Source organism: Mycetomoellerius zeteki, unplaced genomic scaffold (genome assembly GCF_001594055.1).
Source record: "Mycetomoellerius zeteki isolate Tzet28-1 unplaced genomic scaffold, Tzet1.0 scaffold421, whole genome shotgun sequence".
Taxonomy (NCBI): domain Eukaryota; kingdom Metazoa; phylum Arthropoda; class Insecta; order Hymenoptera; family Formicidae; genus Mycetomoellerius; species Mycetomoellerius zeteki.
In genome coordinates, this window is record NW_017257416.1 from 423,022 (window position 1) to 447,262 (window position 24,241).

Below are 24,241 nucleotides of genomic sequence, written 5' to 3' on the forward strand. Positions count from 1 at the left end.
CCGGTACGAACGCGTACTCGCCCTCCGCTCCGTACATCTTGCTCTCGGCTGCCATTTCGATCGCCGGTGCCAGCAATGACCAGTAACTCGCGGCCGTCATCACGCCAGCAGCGAACCCCAGGCTGACATCGAGGAGCTTGCGCTGAAACGGAAACGAATCATTATAGACGTATAAGCAGCTCCCTTACTCGAAAATTTGGGTGAAGGGACTGAGAAAAGGGGACGAATCTTGCCATTTGCTTTTAATCCGTGCGATCCTTTCGAGCTATCAAGTTTAAATTTTGGAATGGAACATTCGATATTTTTTCTTTTGCAATTATTATTATTTTCTTTATAGTTTTTAGTATAGATGTATGTATATATACTTTTTAAAATCTTTAAGGTGGAATATAATTCTAAAGAGTGACAAAAAGTGACAATTGAGTCAGTATTAAAAAAGAGTGGGCTCAATTGTCAATTTTTAAGAGCGAGCGAATTTTTACTCTTTAGAGTTAGATTCTACTCCAAAGATTCTATTAGAGAATATTTATTCTGGAATTATTTTTCTAATTATTTTTATTACGCGTCTTAACTTTGGAATATTACTTACGTTTTTATTTAACATATTACTTTGTGTGAAAATTTATCTACATATATATTTAAAAAAATTTTTACGCTATTTGTATGTTTATTTTATACATGAGTTACAAAATGTTAGAATAATTGAACTAACACTATTTTAATGTAAAAAATAAACTTTAATGTTAAACAATTTTAATAAATGTTATTTAAACTAGACAAATTTTACTAACAAATTCTACTAAACTTAAAAAACACTTGGATGAAAATTCACCCAATATAAGTATTGATTAACCAGTGCGACTTCACATAATCTTTTTGTTCCTTTCTTTTCATTATTTAGTATTTATTTAAAGAAATACTATTATTTTAAAATATTTATCAGGGTCGATATTACGTGCCTTGAAATAAAAATAACGCATTGACTGACAGTTGCAGCAATAATCTAGATTTCTCTTGGAATCACGTGCATATTTGCTTTTTTTGGCCAAGGTGATCTGCAACTCTGATTTAACTTCCGTCGAGACATCAGGGGTGCGGTAGGTATTTACTTGAGATATACACACATTAGACTTATAAGAGAATATACAAAAAATGTTGTGTCAACATTTTACAAATAACTCATGTCTTATCTTGTATAATGTATATTAACGCGTATGATCGGCAGTGTCAAGTTTAATCTCTTGAATCGATCCGAAATTTACGATACCAATTAGATAATCCCTAAAGCAAATATAATGCCAAGATGTTTATCAAATGTTAACGGAAAGTTTAAAATAATCCCTTCTCGATATTTATCTCACAGTTTAAATGTACAGCACAGAAAATAATATGGATTGATTTCTGTACATTTGTATGTGTGTATATATATGTATATATGAGACAATACAAAAATTTTTACGATGACTTTTCGCCAAATTTCAACGATTTGTTATAAGAAATGCAGATTTAACTTCAAAATTGCGTAATTCGAACAAAAGAAATCGTAAAAAATTTTTTTTACTGCGCTGCAAACTGTTAGATATACGTAATTTTGAGTAACATAATAAGGTGAGATCTTTGTTAAGATACAGAACAGTAAAGATAAAAATTCTTTGAAAAACGACTAACAGTGTGTTAAAGTATAAATGTTTTAAAATGCTATTTTATCTTTAAAATGCCTTTTTATCTTTTAAAATACTTTATCTTTTTTTCCGCAATAACTTTTCACCAGTTTATGTTACGATGATCCGAAGATTGTGTAGTTTTGCGCATTTTGAGAGTGCTCTTTATTCTTTATTGAATAGTATATATATATATATACAACTACTAAATATATCATTATTTTTTACCAAAACGATAGTTAAATTTGATTCAATATTGTGTCAATTTGACACTATATAGTATCAAATTGATACTGTATAGTGTCAAATATAATCATTGTTTTAGTATAAAATAACGATATGATTGAGTAGAAGCAATACGACTCACCCGGGTGGGTTAAGTTAAATTTGACACTATAGATTTAACAGTGTACGAATTGCAATGTATGTAGATTACGCTTGCACAATTTTTTATAATATACTGTAAATAGGCTTGAGTAGAGACTAGTTAATAAGTTAAAAGTTAAATAAGAAATTAATAACTCAAAAAATAATAAATAAAAAATTAATAATTTTTAACTTAATTTAGTTAATTTTAAATAAATTTATTTTTAACTTAATCTAGTCACCTTTGAACTTTAATTTATTAACTTCTTTCTCTTTAAGTCAAAATTTTTTTGTCTCTCTAAACGATAATATTTCTTTTTTTATAAAATCTTAAACGTTAGAGAGAGAAGTTGAGAAAAAGCTTAATGATTATGTGATGGACGTGACAGATAGTGCCCAAAGATGAACATATAAGAAATTGACAAACTTTAAAGTCTACATTTAGGAAAGCTTTATCAGCGCTTTTGCTTTATTCTATTCTCTAAATCTGAATCAATGGATAGTCACTAATTACCCAGTGGCATACTTGGCACTGATAATCAGTTAAAGTTCAACTAAAAAAGAAAGAATATTTGAGCATTATATGACTAAAATACTGATACTTGTACGTTAATTTCAATCTTCTAATACCATATTCATTGAATTTAACCACTAAAACAATTAATTAGATCACATAATAAAGATTAGCTAAGTTAGAAATCTCACATTTAATTCATTGATTACCAGTGGCATACTTGGCATACTTGGCACTGATATCAGTGATTATCCACTGATTCAGATTTAGAGTGTATCTTTGTTTTATGTCTAACGAGCGATAAAAAGAGAATTACGCAATAGCGCTGCTTTCAAATGTAATCTTAGGTAGACGTAAAAGTCTGTACTTATTAATAAAAACCGACTTCATTTCAAAATTTACAAATAAAATAATAAATTTATCTGATGACTTATATTGTAATTGTTTCGTTATTTATAAAGTAATTTAATTTTTTTAAAAATTAAATTACTTTCAATTACGAAACAATTACAATAACGTAACTTTAAATGAGTTAGTTTTTTTTTCATTTATGCAACTTTTAATGTAACTAAATTAATTTTATAAGTCGTAAACTTTATTTGTTTAGTTTAAAAAAATATTAACTTATATAACTCTGACTGTAAACTACATGTATGCAAACTATACTTCATGAATCAATCTACCCTCATTAAGATAACTTCGGCAAATACGCCGCGCTGAGATTTACGCCGCAGAAGTCAGAAAAAATAGAAGGAGTGGAGGTAATTTTCTTGCAACTCCTCTGTTATATGCTTTTATGTTATATTAGTATTGAGTTATAATTTCAGCTTCTTACTGTTAATATTAATGAAATTATTGTGAGTTGAATCGATTTGTCACTGTAATAAGTAGCGCCATCATAAATTATAATCTACATAAAACGATTATTGTAGGGCGTGTAAAAGACTTAGTGATTATTTCGTGATACATACATGTAGAGAAATAGTAAAGCATGTTGTATAGCAAAATACAAGTGCTTTGCTTTCGTAGTCTTTGTTTAGTTTGTTATCTTGTATCCCATCTGCTTGTGATATACGGCATTTTTAGCGGGCGGGATTTATGCTCAAAGCATACAAAGTACGCAAATTGAATTCAGTGCACTAAATGCAATAAACGCATTACATGAAACATGTACCTCATGTCATAACGCTTGTAATATATATAGGAAGATTGTAATTATTATCTATTACTTCATATATATATTTATCATTCTTATTCCTTAATAAAACTTTATATACACGAATTTTATAAGTTATTGTGTCATTTTACGTCTTATTTATGTGCATTGTTTGTAAATTTTCCATAAGCTGTACATACCCCTCCTCCTCCTATGAGTAGCCGTATATCACACCCCCCTATGAGATATACGGCAAAAATACAAGGGTTCCAAAAAGTTCATTTTTTAATACGAAAAATAAATATATATATTTCGAATTTCTAATATTTTTTCCATAGTAGTAGACAATACAAAGTTTTTTGTATTGTCTGATATAGTTCATTTTCTTTAAACATAGTAAATAATAAATCAAGTTTTTGATAGGTGCGGCGTATATACCGGAGTTACCCTATATATTGCGAAATTCATGTAATATGAGGTATGCACATTCATTTATTACATCATATATTGTATTTATAATATGTAGTTGTTTTATGTTGGTGCTATAAAAAATTAAAATGATATAGATAAATAAAACAAAATAATTCGCTCATTTATATAGAAAATTAACAAACGATACCTTATAATAATACCAATAATAAGTATAACAAATTAAAATAAGGCCAGCATGAATTTGCAAACGCAGATGTTTAATAATTACGGTATCGCACGAACATCTGCTTTCGCAAGTTCGTATTGACCTTAACTCAATTTATTATAGTTCAGAAAATCAAACCTTGACAGTCAGTATACGTAATGTACAGGCAAAAAAATATTTTGCTGCTCCAGCTAGAATTACAGCTGTTTTTTGTATCTGATAGAAAATTATGTATCATACGCATAGAATTTATAGCACAAATCTAAATTCTATCTCTGTCATCTATATAATTAGATGCAATACATATCCAATATCGCAGTACTTGCTAGAAATTTATCTATTCCAGCTATTTTTCGTACTTAGATAATTTTCGCTGTAACTGCAAGATCACTTTTTTGGGTGTAGGATTCATTCGTTTACGCCGCAATTATTTAATTACTTTAACGGATCCACGATTTAAATCTGCTTGACAATGTAAATTTGCAAATCTTATCGTATCGTGTTCATCGAGTATTAATACGTTCCATTAAATTAGAAGCAAGATTTATTATACCATTGTGATAATGTCAGGTGAAATTTACTGATGCGGAGGATATTGAATATCAGTTGCATTTCCGTGAAAATTATAACCGATATCAGCTATACCTGCACGATATCGCAAGAGAAAATTGTATTTTGATATCTTACTATCGTATCTAGATTAGAGAATAAAGAAAAGATAAAAGTACAAAATACACTAATTAAAAAAATTAATGAAATCTAACGATGTGATTATTTCGCATCATGACGTAAAGATGACGTACAACAAAGACTTTTTTTTCGACCACTTGTTTACTAAGTGATTCTTGTTTATGAATCTAACTATTTATGTTCAACCGCTCTACGAGCAAGGTTGAGTTTCGAATTCCATTGAAAAAAGTATTACAACCTTTCTGCGACCGGCTATATGGTCAACGTAATGCTACAAATTCTTTGATTGGTCAATTCATAAAACTCTTTTTTCGAATTAATCAATCAAATGCTTTAAATTAAAGCATTCATAGTGAGATTTTTACCCAACACTGTAAATGTGGGTGACTTGGGATAAGTGTAGGTGACTTGGGACAGCATGTATTTTTGTTAAATTCAATCATGAAATCCATCCATGAGTCTCTAAAGGAAGTTTAAAACTTAAACTTAACTTAACTTCCTTTAGAGACTCATGGATGGATTCCATGATTGAATTTAACAAAAATACATGCTGTCCCAAGTCATCTACACTTGTCCCAAGTCACCCATATTTACGGTATGTTACGACATTGGAAATTCAAATTTTAACTTAAATCCGCAAGATTCCGGTTAGATTCTACGATTCCAATAAAACCCAAAAAAATCCACAAATTGTGGGTTTTTTTAAGTGGATAAAACCCAAAAAAATTCCCTAGTTTTTTTGGGATGGGTAAAATAATGCCAACCCTGATAATTAGTGCGGAGTCCTTTGATGAAGAAGTAACATTACAAATTAAATCAAATTGTTTATATACATACTAACAAAAAATTCTAATAAATATTCATGCTAACTTTTATTTGGATCGACTTACTTGTTTATACGTCGTTGTTAAGTTGCTTAAAAGCGCAGTAAAATACGGTCATTACGGCATACATTAAGCTATTATATGCTAAATTATTCAGTGTTTTATTTTTTGACGTATAACGCAGTTTTACAATATAATTTTGACCAAAATTTTTTGTTGAAAAAACCTAAGGAACCTGAAGTTTTCAAATTTCAGTAACTTTTAGTATTGCATAGTCCTCAATGCAATCTCATAAATACCCTTAAACACGCTTAAATACATGGCGGCAAATATACAGTACACAGAAATTTGTTATCGAGATCATTATAGATATGCAATTAACGTAAGGTACTTTTGCGCGGGACAAACGGACTTCGCGAAATTCTGTGTATTCTGGGGCCACTTGTTGCGAAATAATAAGTGAAGTTATCGAAGGCCATCAACCAGTTATCGAAAGTAAACTGTTGTATGCCAGACGCAATGCATTTTTAAGTATTGAAGAAAGTAGAATATTGTTTTTTCTTGATTAAATTTTATTCAAACGGCAATATTAGTATAATAGTGTACTAATAATGAGTCCATTCATTCAAGTCTAAGCTCAAGACGGATCTCCACATTAATAAGTAACGCAATTCTTTGTTAGAATCATAATTAAATAAAAAAATGACACATCTTAATATCAAGAATAAATGTTGATTCGACGGAAAATTCTAAAATTTCTAAAAACAAATAAGAATCAAGTTAGAGTCAATAATTGAGAAAGACGAAGTAGATAAAGATAGAAAAAGAAATCATCCTATTAGATAAAAAAATTAAGAAATTATTTCTTATAAGATTGCAATATAAATAACGCAATAAAAAATTTAATATTATATTAAGAATATTATATTAGAAAATTTTGAGAATAAGTTGCGTCGCAAAATAGATGTAAGATAGTAGTAAGATAGTTATAAGATAAGGTAATAATAAGTTAATTATAGGTAAAGTTAGTCGTAAGATATCACTTGTAATGAAAAACGAAATTAGCCATTGTAACTAAAGCTCTATATTAATAAAAGTAGCGCATGTATTTTATCTAAGCGAATTTTATTAAACGAGTCGACAACTACCTCTTCCTATTGGCTACTTTCCTATTGTGTTTTTCTATTAGCTATTTCGACTGCCACGACAGACTTTTTGGACCTGGCAGACTTTTGTGTTATTTTTACTAATGTAGAGCTTTAATTGTAACTTCTCGGAAGACAATAGGCATTATAATCTAATATTAAGGCTCTACGCATAATAAAAAAATATTAGAAACACAAATAAGTATTAAATATTAGAAATAAAGAATTTTAGGAATAGAAATTAAAAGTAATACAAATGCACATTGAATTTTCTCTAAATTCTTTGGAGAGAAATATTACACGAAAAAAACAACTATGGTTGCAACGACCAAAAGTTGCCCATCAATATATTTTTTGGTTACAAGAACTATAGTACGATTGTGATAACCGTAAGATTGGTATATCTTAACGGTTATGGCTGTCCATCTTACGGTTATCACAACCAAATGTATTGATAGGCGAAAATTATCATTATTTCCGATTGCGACAACCATAACATTCTTTTTGTGTACTTTAACAAAGGAAGGCTATGAACTGTTCCTCATCGATTTTTATGAAACTTGTTGAGTGTTCCCTCCTGATATATAATAATATTACTCCATTTTGACCGCGCATAACAAATTATTTTTGAAATATTAAAAATTTTTTTAATTTGTTTTTATTTCTCAAGAATTATTTTTCTATATTCAAGTAAGTAAAAATGCTTCATATTGTTTTATTACTTATTACCACATTACGTTACGTAAATGCATTCTCTGTACTTTTTAAATTTCTGAAAATGTAAGAAAAATACGATTAAATTAAGAACATAAGAAGAAGCGATTCAATATAGATTTATTTCTTATTTATTTTATACTATTTTTAGGTATTATGAGATAAAATTCGTAAAAATAAGTAAAGCATAAGGTCTTGAAACATCACAAATATGGCGCAAAAGATGCAGGCTTACATTCACATTTATTTTCATGTACATTCATAGGAAAATTAATGTCAATAACATTATTAAAAATTTTACGTTCCAAAATTAATTTTGCTTCAAGACTCCATACTTTACTTGCTTTAATAAACATGAAACACTTTTACTTATTTAAATATAGAAATAATTCTCGAGAAATAAAAACATGAATTAAAAAAAATATTTAATATATATCTCGGAAATATTATAATTTGCTATCTGCGGTTAAAACGGAGTAATATTATATCTGAAGAGAACATTTCACACTGTTCGCTAAGTTTCATAGAAATCGATGAGAGACAGTTCATAGCTTCCTCTTGTGAACAGCGAAACAGAGCCAGTCTTAAAAAAAAGAGTTGTTCAATTTTCAATTTTTAAGAGTGAGACGCTAAAAATTTTAGAATATACCTATAAATAAAAATATAAAATATATAAATATTTATATATTTATATGTTTTATATCTTATTTGTATCCATTATACATTACATTTAATCTCTATTCCTAAAATTCTTCTATTTCGATTCCAATATTTACTTTTGTACGTTTAACTTCTCTATTTTCCTAATTTTTTTATTCCTAATATTTAATATTTGTCTCCGTTCCTAATATTTCTTCCATTGTGCGCAATATATCGTTTGACAGTTGATTCAAAATTCGAGGATCACAAAATACATCACCTAAAAAACACGTATGTTTTTAGGGGAGGGGGGGGGGGAACTATTTAACATTCCAACGCAGCGTTTTCTCATTTTTTTTTCTCCCATCGTTCGACTTTTTCGTTCATACGAATCGTAAATAGGAGTGTAATCTTGTCTGAATGAGAACGTGAAAGCGCGCGACATGTACGTACAAAAGTTCGACTCTCTCTCTAACGATATATTCAACTCGTACGCGCGCGCGAATTAAATTGCATGAAGGAAGCGGCGGATTACGCGAGTCCGCCAATCGCTGTGTGCCGTCGACGATGACGGCGGTTGCGAATTCATCGAAGTAACGAATCTAAATTTAAATGTGATGAAGAATAATCCCGCTTATCTAAATAGAATTTTTGCGTTCGATCTTTTCCCTCGAGGGTGACGGTTGTTGACGAGCGAAATTCAAACATTTGCATGTGGCGAAAAAACATCAAATGACCTTTGAAATATCACTATCAAATGTTATTGATTAAAAGGTGTATTTATTTATATTTACGTGAAATTTACAAATGGAAGAAATGAAAAATATCATTGGTAGCATATATTTGCTATAGCAATACAAATTACGAAGTTGGAATAAACAGTGTTTTTCTGCATTTATGACAAAATTAAAATTCAATTAATCTTGATTTTTTAATAACCGTGCCTTTTTAAACTCTTTTACATTTAGAATAAAGGGATTAAAACGTAGAAGAGATAAATTGAATAAGTATGTTTATTATTTTTCACATTTCTCTTTATATCTCCTCTTTAAAACAAGTATCGTACAGAGAGGAGAAAAAGGTGTAAAGAGTGTTATTTAATTGAAAGACGCGCGTCAGGCTGGCGTCATGGAGCGAAAATTTACAACGGAACGGAACAGCCCGACCAATCGGAACTCTGCAATCGTTACTCTGCTTTCTTTTCTGCGATCGTGATTGGTCTTGCTGTTCCATTCCGCTGTAAATTTCCGATCATGGGACGTCATCCTCAGTCACAGAAAAGTGTACGGTGCGCAGTTGAAAACAGTGCGAATGCTCTCTTCGAAGTGAGAGTTTCGCGCACGAGCGGATGCGCCGGTAAGGTTAAGTTTCCTCCCACGGACCAGGATCGGATTCTACGCAAACGGCATTTCGAACGTAGGGAACCGGCGGGGGAGCGAATTGTCTCGGAAAAGACGAGAGTCCTTCGGTCGATACTCACTTGTTTTCCCCGAATGATGATTACGAGCGCGGCACCGGCCGCGGTGAGGGCCCACGTGAGCAGGGTTCCGAGGAGCGCCTGGGTGATCGCTGTGTGATCCTTGAGCATCGCGATCCTCCGTCACATCGGGCGGGAGAGACAGATCCTATCAACCGGTCGACCGTGTCCCGTGGCGGACTGCCGTGTGCCGACGGAATGAAACGGAGCGGGCGGGCGTAAACGAACGCGAGAGGCCGAACGGCGCGGCGCGAGATCTCCGGTCTTGCGGCACTTCAGTCCCCCGCGCTGCTTATCTCAACCACCGTGCGCACCACCGACGTACGAGCCACTACCACCGCCACGTCACCACCACCCGTTCCTATACTATCACCAACGTGCATCGTGTACGCTCGTCTCTGCTCCGCGTCGTCCCTGTCGTATCCGTCAATCGCGACTTCCGAATATCGTAGGTGCGTGCCTGCGTGGGCCGCGCATTACGTACGTTGCGTACACGCACGCGTTTTCTTTACGTCACATCTAAAGCCCGTATCATACTACAGATTAAGATTACGTATGACTAATCAGAGAAGAAAGGAAATCAATATGAAGTTTGACAAACTTTATTTTGAGAGATTGGTCAATTGCTGAATTTCAATTAAAACTCAGGCTACGGTTCACTTGATGCTAGAAATGCTTCGAAACGCTTTTTTATTCGTCAGTTAGTACAATTCTTTCTTCTGATTGGTCAGTCAAACGCTTCGAAGCGTTTGAAATGGACCGCACCCATAGAGTGTAAATGCTTCGTTGACTAATCAGAAGAAAGAATTTTACGAATTGAGATCAAATAAAGAAAGCTTCAAAGTATTAGTTTGTGTGCAGCGTGAAATGGAACATCCTCAGTCTGTAGGCTGATATAGGCTTTAGCCCGAGTCGACAATGGATTTTTAAGCTTTAAGCTATAATAAGAAATGGACGAATCACAATCAATTATTCTCCCCGCATTCGATTTTAATTAGTCAATTTCTTACGGCTTAAGGCTTAAAACACTTATTGTAAATGCGGATTTACCACACCACCAAGTTGTATCGATTTTATATGTGCTCAAAACACCCACGTTGTATCTATGTTTGCGCAATTGATTATTGACCGCTAAACACAAACTAATGGATGCTTTCCAGCAAGAGATATAGATGATACATAGCGTAACACAGTGAATCATTATGCGTCGTCTACAATACATGGAGTATGAAATAAGATTAAGAAATTGACCAATCACAATCGAATGTGAGAAGAATAATCGACTGTGATTGATCATTTTCTTACTCTTCTTACTCCGTGTATTGTAGATGACGCATTATACGAGGGTCGTCTGAAAAGTTTTGAGCCTAACATAGAAACAAGTAATTTTTCGGTCAAATTCAATTTTATTTTTCCACATAGTCTCCTTTTAAATCGATACATTTTTTCCAGAGATGCTCCCACCCCTTTAATCCATTCAAATAATACTGAGCGTCTTGCTTTGCAAAATAGGCGTCTACGGATGCGATGACCTCGTTCGATGAAAATTTCTGTCCTCCGAGCCAAACTTTGAGCCTAGGAAACAGAAAAAAGTCGCTGGGGGCCAGATCTGGTGAATACGGTGGATGGTCAATTAATTCGAACCGCAATTCGTGAATTTTTATCATGGTGACTGCTGATATTCGATTTTTTCCATTTTTACAAAAACATTGACATTGACTGGCACAAATGACTGTCAAACAACAACTAAGCGCCGGAAGTAGCTACAATTTTCGCAGGTATCTTTCAAAGTATGTACGATTATAGACCAAAATTGTTTGGCGAGTAATGCCATCTTCATGTTGAGGCTCAAAACTTTTCAGACGACCTATGTATATATTCTTGTTCGTCAATATTAAAAAAAAAGAACTGTTATGGCCCGTCTACAATACAGTAGTAAGCTTAACGACGCCTCACAGTGTATCTCTAAGCATCAATTTATAAAAAATTATTCAATATAAATATAATAACATTCAATATATTATAATTTGTTATTATATAATATATTATATAAATGTAAATAAAATATAAAATATGTTGTACACACAGGGACATAAATGCCTAGCCGTCTGAAATTGCATGCGTATTGAAGAAGGCCTGAGTTAGAAGGACTGAGAAGGTGTGAAAAGACATAACTAGACATTTATGTCTCTGTGTATACATACATGAGTATTTCCCACTTGGTGACATACGTAAATATTTTTGGAATTCCACGAAAGATAATTTTTGTGTGCGACTTGTCTTGCTTAAATGGAAAGCACTTTACCGTAACAATTAGGCTTAATCTACTGTGCAGTGTTTAATTGTGCTCATTTTAGATCTTCCTTTACCGTTTCCTTTTCCTTTTGCTGTTTATCATTTTTCATCTCTTGGCTTTTGCTTCTTATTCTGTTTCTTGGTTTTCTATCATCCGAAATAAAAATTGCCGAACTTAGGAAGAAATAAAAAAAAACGTGATAAGGATCACGATTAAATAGTCATAGCAAAGAAGAAAAAGACAAGAGATAAAGAGTAAGATACAAAAAGGGCAAAGAGCACATTGTAGATTAGGCTTTACGTTATCGATTGAAAAATAACTTAATTAATAATTTATAAAATAATTCACGAACTTAATAACTAAAATTCAAATCGCGTTTGAATCGACGAATAAATTAAGGGCGACTTTAATCAAACTCCGATTAATTTAATCAATGATTAACTCGACCGGCAAAATTGTTTAAAATCTCTAATATATAGTTCGTTGTTTTTAGTTCGTTTCATGAAACATAATTCTATTGATTGATTCAATAATTTTATTCGTATTACTTAAAATATTACTGATTAAATTAATTGAAGTTCGGTCAAAGTTGAATTCGATTCGTATCTTCCAATAATCGGCACCCAGAGTACGAATAGCGAGACGCAACGCGCATGCGCGAGAGAATAGCGCAGCCAATGAGCGCGTCCGCGCCTCTCGCGCTCGGCCAGTCGCCGCCGCGTTCGATTAATCGTACGATTGGCGCGACTTTCGTTCGTGTCGGCGCCGCGTCTCAAGGTTCATCCGCGCCGGTTATTAACGATGTCAAGGCGTTTACCTTGATCAACAATGTTCGACGGTGAAACCGCAGAACGCGGGCGTTGTCGCGACGCGTTTTGAGGCGCAGTTTTTTTTTTCGCAACGGAACGAGACTTCGCGAGACTGCTGCTATCGACCGTGAGACCACCATCTTTCCGAGCCCAGCAGTGTCCAGCAGACGACGCACGACGCACCGTCGGGCTGTCAACGTACAAACATGGCGTCCGCAACGGTAGGTATATAACGCCGTGATTCTTCCGCGCGATCGATCGCATACTGACGCCACATATTTTTTTTTTTAGTCGTACCTAACCACGAGGTATCCGATTGTCTCGTAAAACGAAAATAAGTGTCGTTTCGTTACGGAGGGGACTGGGAATAATAGTTCTAGTCGCCGATAGTGGGTGGAAGGTCGTCACTCTGACATTCGCTTGCGCACTTCCGTACGTATTCCTAGCGTACACTGTGGAAGGGTTCGTAACACGGATAATCACGCCCTTTGCGGAAGCGAATGCGGGAGTTTCTCGGGGTTCAGTTTCGTGTCTTGTTCTTTCCTTCTCTTTTTATTTCACTCGAGGAAACGGAGGTTACGCTTCGAATTAATTCACACGTCATAGTGCATATAGATTTAATCCTGGAATGCCACTCACATATTTTTCTTAAGTTAACACTACTTGGGTGGGAAAATTCATCCACATAATTAAGAATTTTTTACACTCTTTTACGTCCATGTTAGAACAATTAAACTTGACGTTATTTTTTAATGTAGAAAAGATTGAATTTTAAGCAGTCTTATTAGATATTATTTTAAGCTGCCTTAAATTTCAATAACAGAAACTATGAAATTCAAAAAGTGCATGGGTGAAAATTCACCTATACTACCCACAGTAGCAAGATAAATTGCATGGAGATAGATGCATGCTCGATACTCCTTTTATCGAATGTTCCATGATCTCATTTATAGGTACCCTTACTGATGGATGACGACACGATTGCTTTTGGAGAGGAGGAGGAGGCCCAGAATTCCAACAAACTTAAGTACAGATAATGAAGATCGTGTATCTTTTAAATGCGAGTAGGCCATACTTTTGTAAGATAAAATATTGTTTTCTGTAATTTTAGACACCCGTACGTTACGCTGTTTCACTTGGCCTTCCGGATAGCGGCTATAATAGTTTATTTGTTTTGCGGCTTGTTTTCAAATAGTTTTATAGCAAGCTTTGTAACAGTGGTACTACTTTTATCGATGGATTTTTGGACCGTTAAAAATATTACAGGAAGATTAATGGTTGGCCTTAGATGGTGGAATTATGTGGATGACGATGGCAAAAGCCATTGGATTTTTGAATCTAAAAAGGTTCGCTTATTATATAAATTTGTATGTATATTTTAATCTATATCGCTGTATGCAATATAGTGATAAAAGTCTCTAATGAGAAAGTGCCTCTTTTACATTTCCTTTAGCATTGGAGCAAGGAATTCATTTGATTCTATACTTAGATACGTAGCTTGTATCAAAATGTGTTGTTACATTTTTTGTATCACATAAGTTCCACTTGCATAGATTACATTGAAATGTAGCTTTCAATTAGCATGTATATTTTTTCATTTGTCACGTTCCAGCAAACATTGATTTAATTGGATTGGTTGTTCAAGGTTTTTCAGCTGTTATATTTTTATGCCCTTGGCACTTTCTAGAACTACTTATATATTAATCAGATTATAAGTAGACAGTCACCTAAATTCATGTTCCATTCCAGTTGCTCTTTATTGTGGTTATTTATAAAATATGTAACTTTTAAATGATTTAGATTATTTAAATATCATTTTCTTGTACATGTTTAAGTCCAATGTCTATTATGTGCCCTGTGTTTCAGGGTGCACAACAGAACCGCATTAACGCAACCGAGGCGAGAATCTTTTGGTTAGCTCTGATTTTGTGCCCATTTTTTTGGTCACTGTTATTCATTGCAGCGTTATTTGGCTTTAAATTCAAATGGCTTTTGCTCGTTTGCATTGCCATAGTTTTAAATGGTGCAAATCTGTATGGCTATGTCAAATGTAAAATGGGAAATGATCAAAATATTTCAACTGCCACAAGTGATTTCATCAGGAAACAAGTTCTTCAAAATGTATATTTTTACAAAACTAAATAATATATTTTTCCTTTATACTTAGGTATCACGTACTTATTTAAATTTATTTTACTACAGGTTACGTCAATAATGAATAGGAGTCCACCAACGAATAATTCCAATCAACCAACTAATGTTATATAAATTATGAAACATTAATATATGTGTGCGTGTCATTTAAAATTTATATTCATAATAATTTAATTTTTCTAAATGTTTGTATATAAAAATAATGTTAGACAGTATCTTTTAAGTATTATATGTATAATAAATCGTTATCAGTCTTCAGGTTCTATATTATTATTACTTGATGAAATGCTTGTTTATCTATGATCTAGTCTGTTAAACGTGGAAAGAGGCGAATATTTATATTAAAAAGAAGGAAACATCTTTTATATGTTAGTACTAGTTTATTAATGCCGCAAGGCAATACATAATGTACACGGTATTTTTTTTCTCGTCAACAGACTCTTCCTATTACACAATATTTATTTTGTATAGTTGTTAATTAGTAACATTGTATTTATCATTGTTTTTACCTCAGCCTGTTGTATTCTTTCTGGCAAGAAAGTATCACAAAATAATTTCCCATTCTTTCAACGATATTTAGTATTTGACTTATTCTTTGCATTTAAATTCATATTCTTCTTCGGATCTGCGACCGCAGTCACTTTACTGATTCATCTACAGATGAATTTGAGGCGATCTTATACACAATAACAAACTCGCTATATTGCACGGAGCTATAGTAGCCGATTGTATTTTATTATATTATCAAAACTGCTCCGAAGACACGCGCGAGTCGTAAGTTTTCAAGAAGAAGAATACAACAAACCACATATCGTTTTGCTATACATTTTAGATCATTAAAAAATTATAAAGACTAAGGGTTACTGTACTAAAATACAACATACACGAAAGTTTCAGGGAATGATACAAAAAACTTAGTGTAACATTACAATTATTATGTTATAATATAAATGTACGAATATTTTGTGGACTTCCTTGTAGCAGTAAATTTTAGTGAGTATAGATTAATGATATCAACTTATAACTAGTAGTATATTTATACAATAATTTAATTTTGTTTTTGGTAACATATTTTAGCTTGGGACTTTAAACGTGAAGCCATTAAGAAAGTTGGCAAAGTACATATGTTGATAATAATTACATTGAAATGTAATCACATAAATTTATAACTTATAAGTTTCAAATTCATAAGTTTCTCATGAAAGTTCTGCCAAGTTTAATGCTATTAAAACTTAATACGCTTTACAGTATTCTAAGAAGAATGTTTAATGGGATGAAACGCTCAATGATTTGTTACAGATGAATACTTATCATAATGATTTGAAAGTTATTCTTAGCAAAAGTCTTTTTCTCTTTTTAAGAACATTATAATAAAAACCACAGCGTGTACAGGGCGTTTGACTTTTTAAAGTTTAAGAGCTACTGGTTTCTTTCTTGAGAAATATTCCCATACCAAGAACTTACCAAAATTAGCAATTAAAATAATTTAACTTCGTGAACTTTGAACGATTAATTATACACTAATGGGATAAAATATTTCAATGTAGAAATAAGTTAATGTTATTTACAGATGAAAATTGTTCAAATATCCATTTATATATGCGGACACAGATAACTATGGTTTTGTAATCAAAATCTGATCGAGTTTGCTGCCAATTTGCGCAAATTGCTAATATTTTACTATCAGGGTATAGCCTAATGTCTTAAAACGTTTCGAATTTTGTATTTAGCATTTTCAATCGCTTGTTGTAAGAAAGCTAATAAACGTTATCCAGTCATACACCATGTATAACATTTCATTAACAATATCTTAAAGAGTGTGAGTCTTTAAATACCGATTACAATCTTTGAAATTATACACACAAAAAGATAAAAATATTAGAAAATCATTTCCTGCCATTTGAAGCTATTCGTAATTTAATTTGCTTGAAAATGTTTAGTAGCATTATATGAAGAAACTTTACTAAAACAATGTTTCTAATAAATTAAAATTATAACAGAAGTAATTATATAAAAAATATTGTATAAATATATATTTTCTTTAAAATAAAATGCTGCATGTTAAATAGCTGCTTATGATTACATTCTGAAGGCCAAATAGTAAGCCATAATAAAAAATCTGCTGCCACATTGTAGAAACACTTAACATGATAACTTAAAATGTGTCGTTAATTTGAAGTGTTATTTATGTAATGAACTCTGACGTAAGGCAAATCGTAGAATTATTTTTACAACTAGTATTATCATTACATATTATTATTACAAGTAGTACTATAATTATTACCATTACATTATAAATTATGAAAAAATGCCATGGTTGTAAATGGTTTAACAGGCAGTGAAAAATTTGATGTACACTATATAATTACGTACATTTTAATATTAATAAAGTATTTTTTAAGTACTTTTTCAAGCACAAAGAATTTATCATAGCAAACGTTATATGAGATGGCCCTCAGTTTGTTAGAAAAAAATATCACACTAAAACGAATAAGTAATTTTTTTGATAAACTAATCCGTAAAGAAACACTGCTCGAAAGCCATTATAGAAGTATATTCGTTAAAACAATGCGATAAATACATAAAAAAAATTCTACGTAAAAAAGTATTTAAACAAATATAAAATTGGAGATAACAGATATCGAGAAAATTAAATATTACAGGTGGATACAACGTACTGAGTAGATTTCTCATTTTTTGTGTTAAAACTTAACACGGTACTCTGGAAAATACCGATATCTTCTTAAACATCTTCATGTCTTTATGCACACTTGTATCTATTATGATATCTATATATATATATATATATCTATGTATATATTACGTATTATTTTATGTATATATATATTTATATATTTATATAATGTTGCTAATGACAGACGGTGCATTTATGTACATTTAGTCACAGTTCCTGACCCTCGAACCACAATAACTAACGATAAAAGGATTCGAGCAAAAATTGTATAAAATTGTGAAATAGCATTCTGTGTGGCATTACTTGTGTAGTTTCAACATATCAAAAGTATTTCGTAATAAGTGTAGAATCGTTATAGCCAAAAGAATGCCAAAAACCGGAGAAGATTTATGATCAATAAATTACTTTATTTAAATGACGTTATATTTGTTATTGTACATGTACACTTTTTTAAAAATTATTTCTAAAATGTTAGCTACAAGACATTTGCTATACCGAACAGTATCGTATAGGTTTCGAAGAAGGTGTAATCGAGCAATTATTGTCCTCGTAAACTGGAGAGCTTGCAATTTAAAATTGCAATACATTCATCCGAAGTCGTTATTACTATATAAAATGGATAATGTCACGGTAAAAGTGATTAATTGGCGCTTTTACAAAATCATATAATTCAATAGAATCATTGGTTATATTGATAAATATATCAATTATTTATTGGCGTTAAAATTAAAGCAGTCAATGCGTTTATTTTGATCAAATCAATTGATCACTAATCTTAAGAAAAAATATTCGATTGTATTATTCGCCAATATAACCAATAATTCTGTAAAATTATCAAAAATTTTATAAAATTACCAGATTAAATATTTTCACCATAACAAATATATCATGTAGCGATGTTCTTCATTGTACGTTCTTGGCATTGATCTGGCATTTGAAAAAGAAAAACTTTATATTACAAACGTCGATAATTTAATGCATAGTATGAACTCAGCGTAAATTTGATTTTAATAAGATACTCGTAAGCTAAAAAAACATTGAACTAATAATTGAATTTGTAATTATCCATTTCAATATATTCGAAAGGCAATTAGAAATATTCGAGGTAGAAGCTATGTTGGAACTTTGTACATAAGGGTATCGAGGGCTTGGGAGAACAGTACACGAATTCAACATACAGTGCTTCTATTTAAATTAGTTTTTTTTCTTCTTTTATAGAAACGTGCGCAAATTCACTTGCGCACCTTTCATTGAATAGGCACCGTTTCCTTTCATCCTTCTTTCATTCGGGTCCTTCTTTCATCCTCATTTCCCTAATGGCATCACTTAATCTATCCTTAAAACAATTTCTTATAATCTATCTAACATTATCATAATGAGAAGATCTCTACTGTTCATAGTGAGTACAGCATTAATAATTGTCAATTTGGCAGTATGGCAATTTTTTTTGTTGTGAGCGGAAATTTTCATCTCTCTCTTTCTTTATTTTATAGTGGCTAAAGAAAGTTACTTGACTGCTTTTTCGATCCATTTTTCTTTCTACATTAGTAAGTACTCGTGGAATATCCCACGTACGGTAGGTTCTTGTTTTTCACAATGTGCATTTCGTACATGCAATTGATCATGCATTTCAATACTCTGTTTCTCTCACAAACATGGATGTCGACGTCGAGACCATCTCGTTCCTCTATGTAATTCGCCTCGTTGAAGGAAGCACTCTTATCCTCAATAAATAGGAAAGATTTTGATCTTCACTGTCTCAGTTTGTAAGAGATACTATGCACAGAAAATGCACTATGTTTCGAGTAGGAGAGAGATATGGTCGATATCTTCAGTCTATCTTAAAATTAGATTTAGACGTTAAAAAATGCTTTTGCGAATGATCGACTTAATAATGGGATATGTTCCAATTCACTAATTCGCGAATATGATATCCTACGCGATGACGGTACATAATTTTGATTACATCGTCGTACTTGGCTGATTGATTCTTTGACGTAAATGCTTGGAAATTAAGAAGCATAAAAAAGAGAACATATCTACGTGACATCGTACGACACGATCGCCCGTGTAACCACGTGTATTGTACGTATTTCTAAACGGCAGTTTTAACTCGCGTCACCGCAGGGGAACTTTTAAATCTAGTTTCTAAAAAGAGATTAGCCTAAACCGAATGCTCTTCAGTACGATTCCGCACATTTACATATATCAGAAGTGAAAATTTCCGGTGCATTTGCATTTACTGCAACACCATTGACTAAACATTTCATCTCTATATTAACTGCCCACGACACTAGTAATCGCATTACTACTGTATTTGTCCTTGGAAGGTACGAGTATGTCATACGACTTTATTGTACTAGACACGTCGTATTTTTGCTCTCTCGATATCTCTCTCGACTCTTTGCCGGTCTCGTTTGTCCCTCGACAGATCCCTCTGCTCGCGAGTGTCGGCTTGTCAGTTGGCGTAATGATCGAAGGAGCCTAAATATTCCAAACTAGCCCGATAGCAGAACTGATATTGATCCTGTGACAAGAATACCGCAAATGATATTACGATTACATACACATCAACATATTGTACTTGCAAAGCATCGAAATTAGAATTTACAAACCTCGGTTTGAACCATAGCTGGACGTTGCGTGCGTAATATTCTCACAGTCTGGAATATGTCGACCACACCTTCGTACTGCATTCGCTCCAAAACGATGCTAAGCGTTATAAAGACACCCGTCCTTCCTACGCCGGCGCTGCAATGCACGGTGATCGGTCCGTCCTGGCCGAATTGCTCCTTCGTTTTGTGCACCTGTCCAATAAAGTCGATGAAACCGTCACCGGATTTCGGTACACCCTGTTCCGGCCAGTCGATGAACTGGAATTGTCTGACTGTGCGACTCGCTCCGTCGCGCGCGTCCGTCACCTTGAACTCTCGTAAAATATACTGCGGCATATTGTACTCCGCGATCGGATCCACGACGAAGCATTGATAACGAATAGATCGATCGGACGGCCAATATTGATGACATTTCTCTCTGCCCATCTCTTTCAGTTTCGTCAACATAACGACGATCGTAGAATTATGCTCCCAAAGCATACGCCAGAAATCGTCAGTAGTGTCGCATAAAGGACCTTGCGTAGCTATGTAAGCACCCCGATAGCGATATCCATCAATCAGACTCGCGTTTATGTAATCAGATCCCTCGATATTACGCTGCGGTTGTAGGCATACTCTGGTGCACTCATAAGGCAGAATATGGACCAGTCGGTTTTTGTGTTTGTTACACGGTAGATTCGCGGATATAAATCTAGTTGAATCAGCCTTGATATTGGAAAGCTTCTTGAATTCCAATTCCATTCCAGTTATATTGTCGATCTCCGGTTGCATGAGCTTCTGAATATGAGAATGTAGATTTCTGGCCGGTACTTCTGTATTGCCGCAAATCACCGCCTCCAGCAGAGCGTCGAGTCTGTACCATGTAATTCCTTTGAGCACGTAGACACGTGACGTGGCCATAAATGTCGATCATCTTCTCGTGTTTGATCCTTTCCAACATCGAGTCTATAACTATGAAACAGCCAGTTCTTCCTACGCCCGCGCTACAGTGTACCACCAATGGACCACTATCGGGTACATTGAGGGATCTAACTCTGCGCAAGAATTGCAAGAACGGTGCAGGGTGTTCTGGTACGCCATGATCAGGCCAGGCTGTGAATTGCAGCTGTTTTATCTCCCGCCGCTCGGAATAGCCAATTCGACAAACTTGGAATGTACGAATACAATAGGTCGCCAGTTCTTGAATATCGCTGATGGTCACGGTCATCTGTCCATAAGTCTCCGATCCCCTGGTAGGCCAATATTGATCGCATTTTATCCTTGTTCTCTCTTCCAACTTTGTCATCATCACGATCGTACTGGTACGTAACTCCCAACACATACGCCAAAAGTCCCCGAATGTCTCCTGCAATGGTCCTTGGGTAGCCACGTATGCATTCTGTTTTCTGTAACCGTCGCAGTAATTGGCGTTGATGTAATCGGAACCCGGCATACCATCAACTGTTTGAAGTATAACTCGCGAGTGATCGTACGCAATTACATTGGCATAACGATTCTTCGATGCATTGATTTCCATATTGGAATGGTCCCACGTGAATTGTTGGCCAGGTTCTATCGACTCGTATTCTTGACTGAACTTCAGATTGTCATTCGCTTTCAGACGTTCTATGTGATTGCCTAGTTCGCTAATAGGAATCGGCGGGTGTGAGATCATGCCAGGAGTTTGGAAATTTAATCGTCGCATTTCCACCGGGTCCGATGGTGCGTGATTGGAACTTATATCTGCTGCCATGAGTGGTCGTGTGACGGCTGCTTGATCCGGCGCTTTACATGGCTGTCTTCGTCTGAAATAATTAAGAGACAAATTTGATGTGCGTTCAATTTATCTATAAACTTTACTTTATTTATCTTTTACTAAGAAATACAACTCACTTTTTAATGACGAATAGAAGCACAAGGCAAACGCTAACCATCAATGCCGCGATTATAGGACCAACTACCCATACCATCCCTGGTTCTTGACCACTAGTTTTTACGGACACTTCCGGATTTCCGTCGGAAGGCGTGTTGGGATTCGGCCGACGTGGTGGCTCGCCGGGAGGTACTTCCCTCATGTCCAGAGATAAATATTCAGAAAACGGTGACGACGTGTATAAATGCTGAAACAAATATTTTTTCATAATTATTGATTTATACTTACAAGTCGCTTATATAAGAGTTACTCGAATCACTCCTTCCAGCTTACCTTTCGCGGAGTATCGACTACGGCTCGTACGAATATTCTGTATCGCTTATTTTTAGTGAGCTTCCGGTTTTCGTATCCCTCGTAGATGTCTCCGCTGCCTAAATGGAACGTATATGGAATGTCTCTGTGTGGAAACTTAGCTGCGATATAGGGCGCGTTTTCTCTTTCCTGCTTGGCACCTTTTCCACTGATCATATCCTCCGTCAATTCATCTGGCTGCTTATCGGCCGTGCTTTTATCCTCTGGTACAACGATGAGATAATAATGTGAGATTGGACCATACTCCTCGGAAGCTTGCGGCAGAATAACTTGAATCTCCTCGCCGTTAACCACACCGTAGAAGTCCGGCTTTACCATCGGCTTGGGCGCAGCCATCTGCGTAGTGACTGTAATCTTCGCCGGCGGTCTGTACTGACCGTCGCGCGGTACAGCGCTCACGTTGACGTTATAGGTGGTAAACGGTTGCAGTTCATTTATCGTTGTACTTGTGATTTGAGGTTCCAATAGAATCTGCCTGCGGGGCACGAGTTGCGTCTGCGTTATACCTTGAGAATCCACGAACTCTTTAACAGCATCAAATGAAACTTTGTACTTTAGTGGAGTCAGTCTTATGGGCGGAGTCCAGGAAAGAGACATCGAATGCGTTGACGAATCCGGTGCTCTGAGATTCAACGGTACGTCTTCTGGCTTCACCTTAACTGTGACTTTTTCGCTGAGTCTTCCGAGACCAGTCTTGTAACGTGCCGCTACTGTTATAGCGTACTGCGTAAACTTTTCCAGATTGATAAGATCCGCCGATTCTGTCAGACCGACGATCTTCTGCTTCCATTCATCGAGATCTTCCACGGCGGTCGTTGTGTAGAAAATCTGATAACCGACGATCTTTCCTCTGTTGGGTACTGGCTCCCACCATACCTCCACGCTGGAATCCGATGTGGCCACCGCTCTTACGGACATCGGAGCTCGGCCAATGTCCTTTTCCGTCATTATCGTGATTTTCTCGGAGTACGGACCGCTGCCTTGCGACGTGTGCGCTCGCACATGAAAGACGTATTCAGTGTTCTCCTCTAGGTTCGTGAATACCGCTCTCGTTTTAGTCGTGTTTCTATCTATAGTGGTAGAGTGATCGTTCTTTTTGTTAAACTGTACATCGTATCCGATTATTTGTCCGTTTCTGTGCTGCCGAAGCGGTTTGTCCCAGGTCACGCACACAGTGTCGGGAGTTTGAAAGAAGTACGAAAGGTTCGTTGGTGGTCCAGTTGGCTCGCCTTCCGGACTGAACCAGTACCGTACGGTCTCTTGGCCGAAACCGATGTCATTTTTGCCCGCTACTCTGAACTCGTAATCAACGCCTTGTTCTCCTATAAATTTATTTGAACGTAAATAATTATAAAATGGAACGAATTACAAGTAATTTAAAAATTATCCAGATAGATTATAATTATTATCGTAATAAGCATAAGAATTAAATCGTAAAATCCTCAATGCACTTTATTGTGAGCTGTTAGGTAAAATATCTGTTTATAATTCCAAATATTTACATTTCAATTTTACACTTGGTTTGAATCAGTGTACAATGTACATTTAATGTGCGTCAGTGCGTCAATCGAATTCGCTATTAATTTCCTTTTGATGATTAATAGCAATCTTTACATAATTCATTC

At 34.4% G+C, this 24,241-nt stretch overlaps 3 protein-coding genes across 6 annotated transcripts in view; 1 reads left to right on the top strand and 2 right to left on the bottom strand.

Annotated features, from left to right (window-relative positions):
• Window position 1: 1 nt before the first annotated feature.
• On the bottom strand, window positions 2-10,190 carry LOC108726437 (zinc transporter ZIP11-like; the record flags this gene model as incomplete). The annotated part of the gene is made up of 2 exons (XM_018454009.1): window positions 9,827-10,190; window positions 2-142 (listed from the first exon to the last, which is right to left on the bottom strand). Coding segments are annotated over exons 1-2 (249 nt in total), but the record flags the coding sequence as incomplete, so codon positions are not given.
• Window positions 10,191-12,856: 2,666 nt separating this feature from the next.
• LOC108726450 (uncharacterized Golgi apparatus membrane protein-like protein CG5021) lies at window positions 12,857-15,220 on the top strand. Of its 4 annotated transcripts, XM_018454025.1 has the most exons (6): window positions 12,858-13,149; window positions 13,220-13,360; window positions 13,882-13,955; window positions 14,040-14,274; window positions 14,795-15,049; window positions 15,131-15,220. In XM_018454025.1, exons 3-6 carry the CDS (start codon window positions 13,894-13,896, stop codon window positions 15,194-15,196), a joined length of 618 nt encoding a protein of 205 aa, XP_018309527.1. In that variant the 5' UTR covers window positions 12,858-13,149; window positions 13,220-13,360; window positions 13,882-13,893; the 3' UTR covers window positions 15,197-15,220. The 4 variants fall into 4 exon arrangements, with proteins under 4 accessions (XP_018309528.1, XP_018309524.1, XP_018309525.1 ...); XM_018454026.1 differs by lacking the exon at window positions 13,220-13,360 and having other exon boundaries at window positions 12,857-13,153; XM_018454022.1 differs by lacking the exon at window positions 13,220-13,360 and having other exon boundaries at window positions 12,857-13,149.
• Window positions 15,221-18,598: 3,378 nt separating this feature from the next.
• Window positions 18,599-24,241, bottom strand: part of Lar (tyrosine-protein phosphatase Lar) — a 321,875-nt gene continuing 316,232 nt past the window's right edge. The window contains 5 exon segments of the mRNA XM_018454021.1: window positions 18,599-20,304; window positions 20,393-21,242; window positions 21,244-22,176; window positions 22,265-22,491; window positions 22,578-23,938. Coding sequence (XP_018309523.1) covers window positions 20,236-20,304; window positions 20,393-21,242; window positions 21,244-22,176; window positions 22,265-22,491; window positions 22,578-23,938 — 3,440 coding nt within the window. The 3' untranslated portion in view covers window positions 18,599-20,235.

Bases quoted from the DNA above. Each gene is read 5' to 3' on its own strand.
- LOC108726450 (XM_018454022.1), top strand. The intron at 13,956-14,039 runs GTACAGATAATG...CTGTAATTTTAG, and splicing joins CAGAATTCCAACAAACTTAA to ACACCCGTACGTTACGCTGT. The intron at 14,275-14,794 runs GTTCGCTTATTA...CCTGTGTTTCAG, and splicing joins GGATTTTTGAATCTAAAAAG to GGTGCACAACAGAACCGCAT.